Source organism: Chrysochloris asiatica, unplaced genomic scaffold (genome assembly GCF_000296735.1).
Source record: "Chrysochloris asiatica unplaced genomic scaffold, ChrAsi1.0 scaffold00062, whole genome shotgun sequence".
Lineage (NCBI taxonomy): Eukaryota > Metazoa > Chordata > Mammalia > Afrosoricida > Chrysochloridae > Chrysochloris > Chrysochloris asiatica.
The window spans coordinates 4,316,875-4,331,757 of NW_006408580.1; the positions used below are offsets into that span (position 1 = coordinate 4,316,875).

The following is a 14,883-nucleotide window of genomic DNA, read 5'->3' on the forward strand; positions in this document are numbered from 1 at the left end:
CATTCCAGAATAAGCAGAAGCTAAAGGATTTTGCCAAAGCCAACCCTGCTATGAAAAACATCCTAAAGGAAGTTCTGTGGACTGAGAAGCAACAAGAACACACAACAACTACAGAATGACGTACATGGCAGCATCAACCTGAACTCAGTCGACAAATGGAAGAGTCAAGAACAGAACAAAATGATAAGAACAGAGGATCTGGGAGGGCAGTGTATGATCAAAGCAATTACAATGTGAAAAAAGGTAAACACAGAGGAACAGAGATCCAGGTGGTGGACAGGTCAGGTAGATTACTGGATAAAATAGACTGTCTTAAATGGAGGGAAGAACTAATGGAATATAAGGTAACCACAAAGGGGTTGAGGTGGGGGATTTAGTTTGGGTGTTGGGGAGGGAAATACAACAAGAGGGGAGGAGGCAGAAGAACAAGATAGATAGAACATTGAGACAGGTTTGCATGGCCTAATGGGACAGAGGTAAACAGTGATGCATACTCAACTTTGGAACAACAGGGCTCTGGGATACAGGGATATAGGTATAGCTTGAAGAGGGTAAATAACTACTAAAATCCTTGACTGCCTTATGAATATTAGTTTCCCTTGCCTACTATTATAAAATAGACACTTGAGTGGGAAAGAAAGGAATGTTGGGAAACATGATTAGGGAAAACTTGTAAGCCCATCTTCAGCCTATAACTGATTGGAATACCTAAAAGGGGTTTTACAACTTGCCCAGTAAAATAGGCCTCATGCAAAGCCTTTACAGAGTATAGGACCTTAGGTGGAATCCCGAGTCCCATCCACAACCTTATGAGGTGAGACATTCCCACTAGAAAGGACAAGCTGACTGGAACAGCTACAGTGACAGAAGATACATCTTCATGATGAACCTACTCAGAGCGGTAGTTACTCTAAATACCAACAGAGAGGGAAAGAGTCTTTAAATCAAGTTTCAATGCTATCCGCTCTGTACACAGGGTAGATCAGGACGGGAAACTTAGACATTGTCTACCTAAAATGAGGGGCAATAAAGGCACAAAGTGACTGGCTTACAAGGTTTCAAGAGGGAGTTTAGCTTAAGAGTATGGGGGGAAAGAAAGAGTCCCCAGTGAATAGCTGTCATCTTGTCTAGATGGGTCTGGTGAAAAGAGATGGGGATAAGACTTGTAAGATTCAATAGTGAATAACTTTTATCATGAGTAATCGCAACTGTCACAATTGTAAAGGTAGAAGTTTTGTAACAATAAAAGGGGAGTGGTTAATCTTACAGTCCAGAAACAGAGGATCCTAGGACCATCAAGAGAGGAACGCACAAGCAGAGTGCGGGGCCTTATCCAGAGAAGCAGCGCCAGAGATGGGGGCATGGAGAGGGGGAGTGGCTGAGCACTCGAGATTCATGGACTAAGAAAAGAAGGACTAAGAGCTGGTGGCCAGGAGCAGATGTTCAGAATGTGCCCTTTGGAGACGTAAATTATTACATATGCCTGAGTGGGTTTTTTTGTTTGTGTGTTTTTTAAAAAGCTAAAGTGGACAGAGAAAAACACTGTTAACTGATGGTACATGGAAGGGATTATAATCAATGTAATGAAACAAGGTATATGATTTATTGAATGTAAAACTGATGATATGCTCTGTAAACTTTCACTCAATCCACAATAAAATCCTTAAAAAATAAATAAAAAAGATTTCACTGATTTGAATTTAATTTTTGCTTAGATGAGGGCTTGACAAACTATAGTCCATGGTCCAAATCTGGCCTGTTGAAAATGTTTCAGATAGGTTTTATTCCTTATCTAATTGGGGACATACAATACCCAATGTATGAATAATTTGCTTTTTTATTTTTTATATCACAGTAATTTTTCAGTTATTACCAACAGAAAATATCATGCACTATCAGAACAAAGTACTTTTTTAGGAAAAAAAAACATTTACATCTACACAAATTAAGTTTAAACTAATGAAAATAATTCCATGGTACCCTTTTAAACATGACACAAAAGTAGAGGAAAGGCTATTAGGTTCTTAGGAAAGAACTCTAGTATGTGAGTTATTTTTCTTATGGAGAAAATGAAATCTGAAATATGTAATTACGTTTGATAAAATTTCTTTACAGGAAAAGTTGCTAATGTAGTTTTTAAAAAGAATGTATACTAGGATGATAGAGCAAAAGCCAGTATATTCAAGCTTGAGTTAATAATAACCTATAAGGGTGGCTCAATTTTAAAAGAGCTTCCACCATCTAAATCCATTTGTAATAAAACAATTTTTCTTAGAATATATTACTTTCCAACAAATAAGTACAAGGGAGCTTCAAAATGTGGAAAAGTTGTCTTTTAATTCAAATTTCTGAAGGTCCCTCATGATTATGCATCATTTTAAAAACAGATATAATTAACAATTCAAACTTTCTATACTCTCAATTCATTACTATTATATATAGTTTGGTCTTATCACATCTTCCTTAAAGTATTATTGATAACAGAAAACAATAGGTTTGGAATCTAATTATTTAAAAGGAATTTTTTGATGAATGGTAAGTGAAAACTGGCTTACGAAATTTTGCTTGTTAAATGATTCTTTACAACTAATGCTTTCTAATATGTTTAAAGAAAATTTAGTTTAAAAACCTACTTTTCACAGAAGTCATTAAGAACACCCCAGTAACCTTCGGGAACAACAAACCATTCACAGTCACCTGGACCAATATTTATGTTCACTGAACAAAAGTTATTATTTTCTTGATGACCTGAAATGTAAACGGAAAAAGACATCATCACCACATTATACAGTCCATGAAAAAGGTTGTCTTTAGAAATAAAATACTAGGAATGCTCAAAATTGAAAACACTAAGGGTGTTCAGTTCTTTCTCATTGTCTCATTAATTTTTATCACCACAAGACTGGTTTTAGAGTTGAGTTTGGTCAACACCCAATTTATTTCTGAAGAGCTTCTTGGGAAAACAGTAAAAATCATGGTTGAAAGTTTGAGATCTGAAGCCAGGATCTGTGACTTGGTCACTATATGAACCTCGGCAAGTTGCCAAACCTTTTTGACATGGTTTCCTTTTTTATAAGAGTAGATAGTAACAACCACATAAATCACTGTGTTGTTTTGAGGGTTAAATAAAAGTATGAATGTTTAGCATAGTGCCCAATACATGGCAGTGGTGGTTTTCTGTAGAGTTGATTCTGATTCATAGTGACTCTGTATAGGGTTTCTGAGGTTGTAAACCTTTATGGGGCAGAAAACATCATCTGGCAGAGCACTGAGTGAACTACAACTGCTTACCTTTCAGATAGCAGCTAAATACATAACCCACTAACACTAAATATTAGTAGTAGTACTTGTTAAGTGCCGTCGAGTTGGTTCCGACTCATAGCGACTCTGTATAGGGTTTCCAAAGAGCAGCTGGGGAGTTTGAGCTACTGACTCTGTGGTTCAAACTGACCTTGAGGTCCAGTGATTGTCCTACAGAGAGCTATTATCAACTTCATTACCATATTTTCCTTGAGAACTAATCTCCATATCTCATAAGTTGTATTAGGAAGTTAGTAAATGGACAAAAAATCTGGTTTACAAAATGGAGTTGGTCTTGGCAGTTACTACAGCTAAAACGGCAAAGTAGGAAAATGCTGGGGATCTGTCCCTCCAAAATGCTGAAAAGGCTAGCAGAAATGGTATAGATCAAACTTATCAGAACTTTGGGAGAAAGTGAAAGGTTTTCAGAAACTAAGAGAATGCTTAGCCAGGAGAAGCAACTTAAACAGGCTAAGAGATCTTTGTAGCATTTAACTTCTACTTTAAGTTGCCTCTCTTGTTTAAGTATTGCCTTGGTTTCTATAAATCTGTTACTCTTTCCCTGAGTTCTGATAAGGTTAATTGTGACAATTTTTGCCCATTTTTTTCAATATTTCTGAAGAGGGTTAGAACTATTCCCTTCCCTGGCCTGTGAACTTAAATACTGTAGCCTGGATCCTAGGGTGGATGCCTGGTTCTGGTCAGAGCAGAGTGGGTTTAATTACTACGGAATTGTGTTTTGACCTGACAGGGGTATTTCCAAAAAAGATTGATAATTTGTTTCATCTTACTCAGGGAGGAACTGGCTAAGCAAATGAACAAGTGCAGCCTATGACAAAAAAAGTACAGCTTAAAAATAAACACACTGGTCTTCCGGTTTGGCGGCAGCAGAGCAGTCAGGTAAGGGCAGGCTCTGTGGGGGAGGGGCTGAAAACGCAGAGACACTGCTCTCATGGAACAGCGCCAGAGCTCTGATCTAGCTTAAGTGTGAGGGCAATAGTTTCTCCGCAAGCGCCAGTGGAATAATCACGGTATAAAGGAAAATACTGCGATTTAGTAATTGGTCAAGACATCAGGACTCTCTCTGTGGCCATCCCGCCTGGGCGGAGCTACAGCCAGACCAGCTCAGGGAACCAGTGCTAAAAGCAGCACAGTGACATTTGCAAAAGGAGGCGTGGGAGGATTCTACACATTTTTTTCCTCCTCTTCCCTGTCGTGTCTTCTTTGTCCAGCCTGGATGTCTTCAGGCGGGTGAGTGCGCACCCCCCAAAAAGTCCAGCATTAAGACCAAATCTTTCCCATGGCACAGAGAGAAAGTGTCCCATGGGTCCAAGGACACTGCTGCTTTTGACTTCTGCCTGTGTATCCCAGCCCTAAAGTTAACTTGTGTGGGACCCTTTACTCTCGCCTATCCAGTAAGAAAAAAAGCAGGTTTGGCCTGACAGACAAACCATATGAACAATCTGTAAAACCCCAACATAAAAAGACACAACTATTTCAAGAATTATGCTGTGCACATGCAGATACCTAACTGACCTTCTTCAGAGACAAAAATAGTAAAAAATCTTTCTCCCATTAACTTCCCAACATCTATCTGCGCACCTCTACGGTGGTGACTAGAGGAGGGGCCTGAGCGAGTGGACACCCCCACCCACTACTGGAGGCTTCTACAGTGCATACACACACTGCCTGTGTAGCAAGGCAACTGGACAGTTGGCCACAGTTTTATTTTTGTTTCAAAGTGGTGGTTTTTGTCTCTGCTTTCATATTGTCTCTGCTTTTGGGCTAAAAGAACACACATTTTTCCTGGATGTGGGAGCTTTTTCTCCCTAAGTTACCCAAATAGAGTCAGCAATCATGGCCATATAGCCAAACTATAAGGATGCCCCAAAATATTCCACCACTGAGACAAGAGACAGTAACAGCTGCTAACATTACATGTGAAAAGGAAAGCCTATCTCCTGATTATATCCACCAGGAGACAACCAGTAAGCTTAATGCCACACCTACAAACATCCATTTAGCATTAAAACTCCATACAACCAATGGAAATGACAAAAGACAAAACATATCAAAAACATGTCCAAAACCAAAAAAGAGTGGCTGAGACAAATGAGCTGGAGACAAAGGCTTTCTAAAAGAGGAAGAGCAGGTTTTGGATTTGCCGGAGAAGGAATTCAGAAGAATGATATGTAAGCAAATTCAAATACTCTGAAAAGGGGTTGAGGAAAACAAGGAAGAAGTCAGGAAAGTACTACAAGAGCAATCAAACAAGATGAATATTGCACTAGAAACAATTCAAAACCTGCAAAAGAGGTCCAGATAATTAAAAATAAAATATCAGAGATGGACAATACACTGAAAGGGGAAAGAAGCAGAACTGAAGAGATGGGAAGCCTGAACCAGTGAGCTGGAAAACAAATCTCTCAATACTACTACGACAGAAGAGCAAGCAGAAAAAAGGATTAAAAAATCTGAAGAGAGTCTAAGATTCATGCTGGATAACAGGAACAAGGTAAAAATTATTGGCATTCTGGTACAGGAAGAATTAGAGAAGTCCACAGAGGAGATAGTGGAAGAGCTTCTGGAAGAAACTTTCCCTAACATCTTGAAAGATGAGAAGATAAACGTTCAAGAAGCCAAACATACCCCAATAAGGATACAGCCCAAAAGAAAACCACCAAAACATATAATAATCAAGCTCTCCAAAATCAAAGACAAGGAAAGAATCCTAAAAGCAGCCAGAGAGAAGAGAAATGCTACTTACAAAGGCAAAAAAAATCAGATTAAGCTCTGATTATTAAACAGAAACCATGCAGGCAAGAAGGCAATGGGGAAACATACATAAAATCCTAAAAGAAAAAACTGCCAACCAGGAATCATCTATCAAGCAAAAGTGTCAATCAATCAAATACGACGGTGCAATCAAAACATTCCAGGATAAACAGAAGCTAAGAGATTTTAGCAAAGCCAATCCAGCAATTCAAAACATCCTAAAGGGAGTTCTCTGGACTGAAAACCAACAAGAACAGACAACAACCAGAGAATGACAGTGTGGCAACACCACATGAAATTCAGATGATGGATAGCAGAGTCCAGAACCAAACAAAATTACAACAACGAATTCAAAACAGCTGGGAAGTCAACCAAAGATCAAAACAATAACAATGTCAAAGAAGGAAAAACTGTAGGAACAGAGATCCAGGTGGTGAGGCATTCAGGTAGATTACAGGATACAACAAGATTGTCTTAAATGGAGGGAAAAGTTAATAGACTATAAGGTAACCCCAAAGAAAGTTAATACTTCACAACTTCCCATGAAAACGAACTTCAAAGCAGAACAAGCAAACATGAAAACTAAGAAGAAACCGACAAGAAACAGCACAAAAACCCCCACAAACTCAGCACAAGAAGGCATGCAGAACAAAGGAACAAAAAGCACTACCAAAAATTAACATAATGCCAGCAATTAATTCATACCTATCAATAATTACATTGAATGTCGATGGATTGAATGCACCAGTGAAGAGACAGAGAGTGGTAGAATGGTTAAGAAAACAAGACCCATCAATATGCTGCCTGCAAGAGACACACCTTACACACAAAGACAAAAAAAGGCTAAAAGTTAAAGGATGGAAAATAATATACCAAGCAAACTGCAACAATAAACAAGCAAGAGTGTCAATACTAATCTCCGATAAAGTAAACTTTAAGACAAAAATCAGCATAAGAGATAAAGAAGGACACTAGTTCATGATCAACAACAACAAGTTCATGATCAAAGGGTCAAGTAAGACCATATAACATAATAAATATCTATGCTCCCAATGAAAGAGCACCAAGATATATAAAGCAAATCCTACTAGAATTGAAGAAAGAAATAGATAAATCTACAATTATAGTGGGAGATTTTAATACGCCACTTTCGAAAAGGGACAGAACAACCAGAAAGAAACTCAACAAAGTTACAGAGGAACTAAATAACACAATCAACCAACTTGACCTCATAGATGTGTACAGAGCATTCAATCCAACAAAAGCACAATATACATTCTTCTCCACTGCACACGGAACATTCTCCAGAACTGACCATGTGTTAAGTCACAAAAGCAAGCCTGCATAATTTTACAAACATCAAATACTACAAAGCATCTTTTCAGACCACTTTTCAGACCACAATGCTATAAAACTAGAAATGAACAATAAGATGACCAAGGAAATAAAGCAGAATACATGGAAACTGAGTAACACCCTGCTGAGAAGCGACTGGGTAAAAGAAGAAATTAGATGTGAATTCACAAAGTTCCCAGAAACAAACGAGAATGAAAACACAACATACCAAAATCTTTGGGACACGGCGAAAGCGGTGCTGAGAGGACAATTTATTGTGATAAATGGGCACATCCAAAAAGAGGAAAGAACCAAAATTACCACATTAATACAGCATCTCCAACAATTAGAAAAAGACAAACAGAGGGAACCTAAATCCAACAAAAGAAAAGAAATATTAAAGAGCAGAAATAAATGAGATGGAAAACAGGAAAACTCTAGAAAGAATCAACAGGACAAGCAGCTGGTTCTTTGAAATGATTAATAAAGCTGACAAACCATTGGCAAAACTAAGAAAAGAAAAGAGGGAAAAGACACAAATAACTCGCATTAGAAACCACATGGGCAATATCACAACAGAACCAAAGGAAATCAAAATTATAATAACAGAATACTGTGAACAGTTGTACTCCAACAAATTTGAAAACTTAGAAGAGATGGGTACATTTCTAGAAAAACACTACCTCCCTAAACTTATACAGAATGAAGTATAAAACTTGAACAGACCCATAACAAAAGAAGAAATCGATCAGGTCATCAAAAGGCTCCCAACCAAAAGAGTTCTAACAAACATTCAGGAAGAGTTGTCACCAATTCTACTCAAATTACTCCAGAATATAGAAGAGGATAGAAAACTTCTTATTCTTAATACTTCTTATGAAGCAAGCATAACCCTCATACCAAAACTAGGGAAGGAAATCACCAATAAATAAAATTATAGACAAATATTCCTCATGAATATAGACACAAAATTCTCAACCATATCCTAGCCAACAGATTCCAGCACCACATCAAAAAAATAACACATCATGACCAAGTGGTTTTCATAAAAGAGTTGCAAGGATGGTTCAACATTAGAAAAGCAATCAATGTAATCCACCATATGAATAAGAAAAAGGAAAAGAATAAGATCATATCGATTGATGCAGAAAAGGCATTTGACAAAATCCAACATCCATATATTCCTGATAAAAACACTCAACAAAGTAGGAAATGAAGGGAAATTCCTCAACATAATCAAGAGCATATATATAAAACCAACAGCTTACATCACTCTCAATGGAGAGAAATTAAAGGCATCCAAATTATCAAAGAGGAAATAAAACTCTATTTGCAGACGATATGATCCTATACACAGAAAACACCAAAGACTCAGAAAAAATCTATAGAGAGATTCAGCAAAGTGGTAGGGTATAAGATCAACATACAAAAATCAGTTGGATTCCTCTACAGTAACAATGACAGCGCTGTAGAAGACATTAGGAAAGCAAAACCATTTACATTAGCTGCCCAAAGGATGAAATATTTAAGAATAAATGTAACCAGAGGAACAAAGGAGCTATACAAAGAAAAACAAAACACTACTACAAGAAACCAAAACAAACTTCCAAAAGTGAAAAAACATATCATGTTCCTGGATAGGAAGACTCAACATTGTGAAAATGTCAATACTGCCCAAAGCAATTTACACATATAATACAATCCCAATCCTGTTTCCAACAACATTCTTCAAAGAGATGGAAAAGACAATTAAAACTTTATATAGAAAGGAACGAGACCCACGATAAGCAAAGCTCTGCCTAAGAACAAGGTTGGAGGCCTCTCACTCACTGATTTCAAAATTTACTACATGGCCACAGTGGTCAAAACAGCCTGGTACTGGTACAATGAAAGATCCATTGATCAATGGAACATAATTGAGAATCCAGAAGTTATCCCATTCACATAGAGCCAACTGACTTTCGACAAAGTGCCTAGGTATACTGCATGGGGAGGAGATAGTTTGTTGAACAGATACTGATGGCAGAACTCCACAGTGATATGCAAAAGATTGAAACAAGAACTTTACCTCATGCCCTATACAAAAACCAACTCAGCATGGATTAAAGACCTAAATGTGAATCTCAAAATTATGAAGGTTATCAATGAAAAAATAGAGACAAATGTGAGGGCTCTAATTCACTGTGAAATAGACACTTGAGGAGGCTGGGGGAAAGGAATAGCCAGAAAAATCACAATAGAAAGCTTGTAAGTTCATCTTCAGCCTATAACTGATTGGAATACCTTAAAGGGGGCTAGAAGTTGGTCACTGAAAGAGACCTCCTGTGGAGCTTTTGCATTGCATAACACCAAATGTGGATTTATTGTCCTCTACTTTTATGATCTTTGCTGTTATTGCAGGTGTGAGGTGATAATCTCATTGCTGTTTTGATTTGCATCACTCTAATTGCTAGTAATCATGAACATTTCTTCATATGTTTGTTGGTTGCCTGGATCTCCTCCTTGGTGAAGTGGCTGTTCATGTCCTGTGCCCATTTTTTAATGTAGACATGAGTCCCTTATCTCATATGTCATTACAAAAGATTTTTTCCCATTCTGTGGGTTCCCTTTTTACTCTTCTGGTAAAGCCTTTTCATGCACGTAAGTTTTGAATTTTTAGTATGTTCCAATCATCTATTTTGCCTACTTTTGTGAAGTTTTCAAAATGTTTGGTAGTCTGTGAATTCCCTGAATTAGAGTCCTCACATTTGTCCCTATTTTTTCATTGATGGCCTATTTTTAACATTTATGTCTTTAATCCACGCTGAGTTGCTTTTTTTATAAGGTGTGAGGAAACAGTCTTGTTTCAATCTTTTGCATATCGCTTTCCAGTTCTGCCAGCACCATCTGTTGAAGAGACTATTACCTCCCCATGCGATATATTTAGGTACTTTGCTAAAAATTAGTGGGCTGTATAAGGATGGGTTAATTTCTGGATTCTAGATTCTGTTCCATTGATCGATGTATCTTTCATTGTACCAGTACCAAGCTGTTTTGAGCACTGTAGCCGTATAATAATGAAGTCGTGGAGAGATTTCCAACCTAATTCTTCTTCTTAAGCAGTGCTTTGCTTATCCTGGGTCTCTTTCCTTTCCATATAAAGTTTGTAATTGTTTTTTCCATCTCTTTGAAGAATGTTGTTGGAATCTGGATTGGGATTGAATTATATGTGTAAATTGCTTTGGTAACTATTGACATTTTCACAATGTTAAGTCTTCCTATCCAGGAACATGGTACATTCTTCCACTTTTGTAGGTGCCTTTTGGCTTCTTTTAGTAGTGTTTTGTAGTTTTCTTTGTATAAGTCTTTTGTTTCTCTGGTTATGTTTGTTCCTAGGTATTTCATCCTTTGGGTGGCTATTGTAAATGGTATTGCTTTCCAAATGTCCTTTTAATTGCTGTCGTTTTTGGTATAGAGAAATCCAACTGATTTTTGTATGTTAATCTTATACCCTGCCACTTTGCTGAATCTTGCAATGAGGTCTAGTAGCCTATTTACTGAGTCTTTGGGGTTTTCTACGTATAGGATCATATCATCTGCAAATAGGGAGAGTTTTACTTTCTCTTTGCCAATTTGGATGCCTTTAATTTCCCTGTCTTGCCGTATAGCTCTTGCTATAGCACAATACTGAATAGTAGTAGTGACAAAGAGCATCCTTGTCTGGTTCCCGTTCGCAGAGGGAAGGCTTTCAGTTTCTCTCCATTGAGAGTAATGGAGGCTGTTAGTTTTGTATGTTCTTGTTGTTGTTATGTGCTGTGGAGTCGGTTCTGACTCATAGCGACCCTGCACTGTCAGAACCGACTCCACAGCACATAACAACAAGAACATAAATCTTTACGGGAGCAGAATGCCTCATCTTTCTCCCGTGGATCCGCTGGTAGTTTTGAACTGCTGACCTTGCAGTTCGCAGCCCGATTCGGAACCACTACGCTGTTGGTTTTGTATATACACTCTTAATTATGTTGAGGATTGTCCCTTCAATTCCTTTGTTGAGTGTTTTTATCAGGAATGGATGTTGGATTTTGTCAAATGCCTTTTCTGCATCAATCGATATGATCATGTGGTTCCTTTCTTTTATCTTATTTATATGGTGGATAACGCTGATCGTTTTTCTAATGTTGAACCATTCTTGCATCCTGATATGAATCCCACTTGATCATGATGTATTATCTTTTTGATGTGCTACTGGATTCTGTAGGCTAGGATTTTGAGAATTTTTGCATCTAAGTTCATGAGGGATATTGGTCTATAATTTTCTTTCTTAGTGATGTCCTTCCATGGTTTTGGAATGAGGGTTATGCTTGCTTCATAAAATGTATTAGCAAGTTTTCCATCCTCCTTTATGTTCTGGAATAATTTGAGTAGAAGGTGACAGCTCTTCCTTGAATGTTTGGTAGAACTCACCAGTGAAGCCATGTGGACCTGGACTTTTGGTTGGGAGTTTTTTGATGACCTGATCAATTTCTTCTTTTGTTAGGGGTCTGTTTGGGTTTTCTACTTCACTGTGTGTAAGTTCAGGTAGGTCGTGATTTTCAAAAAATGTATCCATCTCTTCTAAGTTTTCAAATTTGTTGGAGTACAACTATTCATAGTATTCTGTTATTATCCTTTTGATTTCCTTTGGTTCTGTTGTTACATCGTCCACGTGGTTTCTAATGTGTGTTATTTGTGTCTTCTTTCTCTTTCTTTTGTTAGGTTTGCCATGGTTTGCCAATTTTGTTAATCCTTTCAAAGAACCAGCTTTTTGTCCTGTTGATTCTTTTTATAGTTTTCCTATTTTCTATCTCATTTATTTCTGCTCTGATCTTTATTATTTCTTTTCTTTTGGTGGCTGCAGGTTCCCTCTCTTGGCGTGTTTCTAATTGTTGTAGATGCCGTGTAAGTGTGTTAATTTTGGTACTTTCTTCTTTTTGGATATGTGCATTTATTGCAATAAATTGTCCTTTCAACACCGCTTTTACTGTGTCCCAAAGATTTTGGTATGTTGTTTTTTCATTCCCATTTGTGTCAAAGTACTTTGTGAATTCACTTTTAATTTCTTCTACTACCCAGTTGTTTTCAGCAGGGTGTTATTGAGTTTCCAAGAACAGAGGTGTTCTGCTATTTATTCCAGACCTCTTTTCATAAAATTGGGCTTCCAATGACTTGAGGACAAACACTACACTCTGTTGGGATGTACACAGAATCCCTTGAGGGACTTTAAATATATTGATGCCTGAATCCCAAACCCCAAACACTAATCAATTAAGTATTTTGTAAAAGCTTACTAGGAGATTTTAATGTGTAGCCAGGGCTGGAATACAGTGACCTACACTATATAGAACAAAGCATAACCTTTTTAAAACAAGTATTTGGTTAAGATTGAAGAAAAATGTTGTCAAAGAAGGAATCAGTTGGTTTAAAAACTACAGTTGTTAATCATCTGAGGGTGATACACACTAAACATGATGAATCTCCACGACAAGTGAAGTAAAATAAGCTCAACATAGAGGATCCCATATTGTAAAAGATCATATATTGTATGATTCCATTTATATATAAAATAGCCAGAATAGGCACCAGTACAGCTTTTAACTGAATAGTGCCTGGGTTTCAGACACTGCTAATTATTTTAAACACTGTCCTGTGAAGTTCAAATCAATCCAAAGATGGCATATTAGTGTGGGATGGCATTTTAAGTCTAAATCCAATAAAATTTCATTTTACATATGAAAAAGACCTAGAGAATGAAAATAGCTTGCCAAAAGTGTTAGTGATTCTGTAGTCCAGACTAGATAAGGAGGATTAGTCTAGTAATGTGCGAACACCATCAAGTATTTTTAAAATGAAATAGGATAGAATAGATCAGAAAAGGTGTTCTTTCAAGATTTTTTTTTTTTTTTAACCTGCACACATATGCTACTAGGGTCATGATAGAAAATATACGTGGGGGCTTCAAAAGTTCATGGAAAATGGAATAGAAAGATAGTGGATCTTCCCACAAGCTTTTGGAATACCCTTGTACAAGGATAAGTCAAAAACTACTGCTACAAAAACATCATAGAAACCTTAACTAAACAAATATATCAAAATGTTAATCTGTATATCTCCACATTTTGGCCATCTGGGCCAATAAACTTCTGAAGGCAGTGTTTCCATCTCTCTAACCTGTCCTAATGTAGCGCTGGATTGCAGGATAATGTGCTGGGATCACAAAGCCAGTTTGAACCATGAGGTCAGAGGTTCACACACACCAGCCGCTCCTCAGAAATCCTATACACGGTCTGTATGGGTTGGAACAAACTCGACAGCACTTAACAACAACAACCTTTCCTAAGAAGCTGTTAGCATAGTGGGTTATGAGTTGGGCTACTAACCGCAAGACCAGCAGTTTGAATCTATCAGTTGCTTCATGGGAGAAAGAAGAGGCTTTTGGCTCCTGTAAAGATTTACAGCCTAAGGAACTCTATACAGGGTCGCTATGTGTCGGACCTGACTCCATGGCACATAACAACACCACCATTACACTGAATTCTTCAATTGACACCATGCCAAAATGGCAGTTTGGGCATCCTCAAGGAATTCATAGCTTGTTTCTTTTCAATGTTCTTTGAGCTTTGGGAACAAAAAGAAATCTGAAGGGGCAAGATATCCCTTTCCACGTTATATTGTTAATACTGTTCAGAACTATTATACAAAATGAAATGATACCGTGAAGGGGGAAAAAATCTTAATCTGAGCCCAAGACTCTGTTTGATCTTATAATAGAAACCGACCTTTCAGTTTTATTCACTATAAATAAAAAGAATCTGCTTTTCTTTCATATTTTTATTAATTCTGTTTTTTAATTACACAAGCTATGTTTACAAAAATTACCTGGTGTTCTGCTACCTGGAACTTTCATATATAGTTGAACTGTGTTCATGCCCAGTATGGTATGACCAACGTGGCTTAGAAGATTTCCTGCTGATACGACACGCACAAAAGCAGGAAGTTTAGTAAGCTCATGTAGCTGCAACTTCCACCTGAAATAAAATAGCAGATCAAGAGCGAAACTTAGCTACAAATACTTGTGGAATTTAATTATTTATTCAAAAACCGTCTGTTCCAATTAGAAAAACAACTAAACCTACAGATATTTAACTACAGCAGTCATAGAAAATACTAGAATGTTCAAATTTTTCCAAGGAAAGACACCTAACAAATAGTAATTACTCAAAAGAGGCAGCAAAATTTTGGATCAAGTAAATTAAGGAAAACGTTTCTATTTTCATGAAAGCATTTTATAATTAACTAAAAATATAACTATTGGTGGGAACAAACAAGATGGCGGATTGGGTGGCGGTGCAGTAAAGGAGCTCCGCCAGCAACAACACAGGCTCAGGGGATGGTCCCAGAACTCTGAACCACATATAAAGGAATATTTAGAAGGTTGGAAGGCTCACAGCTGGGGGA

The 14,883-nt window shown here is 37.4% G+C and overlaps 1 protein-coding gene across 9 annotated transcripts in view; it reads right to left on the minus strand.

The window, feature by feature from the left end:
• KDM6A (lysine (K)-specific demethylase 6A) overlaps nt 1-14,883 on the minus strand; it is a 298,541-nt gene that overhangs the window by 33,311 nt on the left and 250,347 nt on the right. For all 9 annotated transcript variants that reach the window (XM_006864247.1, XM_006864249.1, XM_006864243.1 and 6 more), the window contains 2 exons: nt 14,305-14,453; nt 2,634-2,748 (listed from right to left, as the gene is read on the minus strand). In XM_006864247.1, the coding sequence (XP_006864309.1) occupies nt 2,634-2,748; nt 14,305-14,453 (264 nt within the window). The remainder of the gene's footprint in view (nt 1-2,633; nt 2,749-14,304; nt 14,454-14,883) is intronic.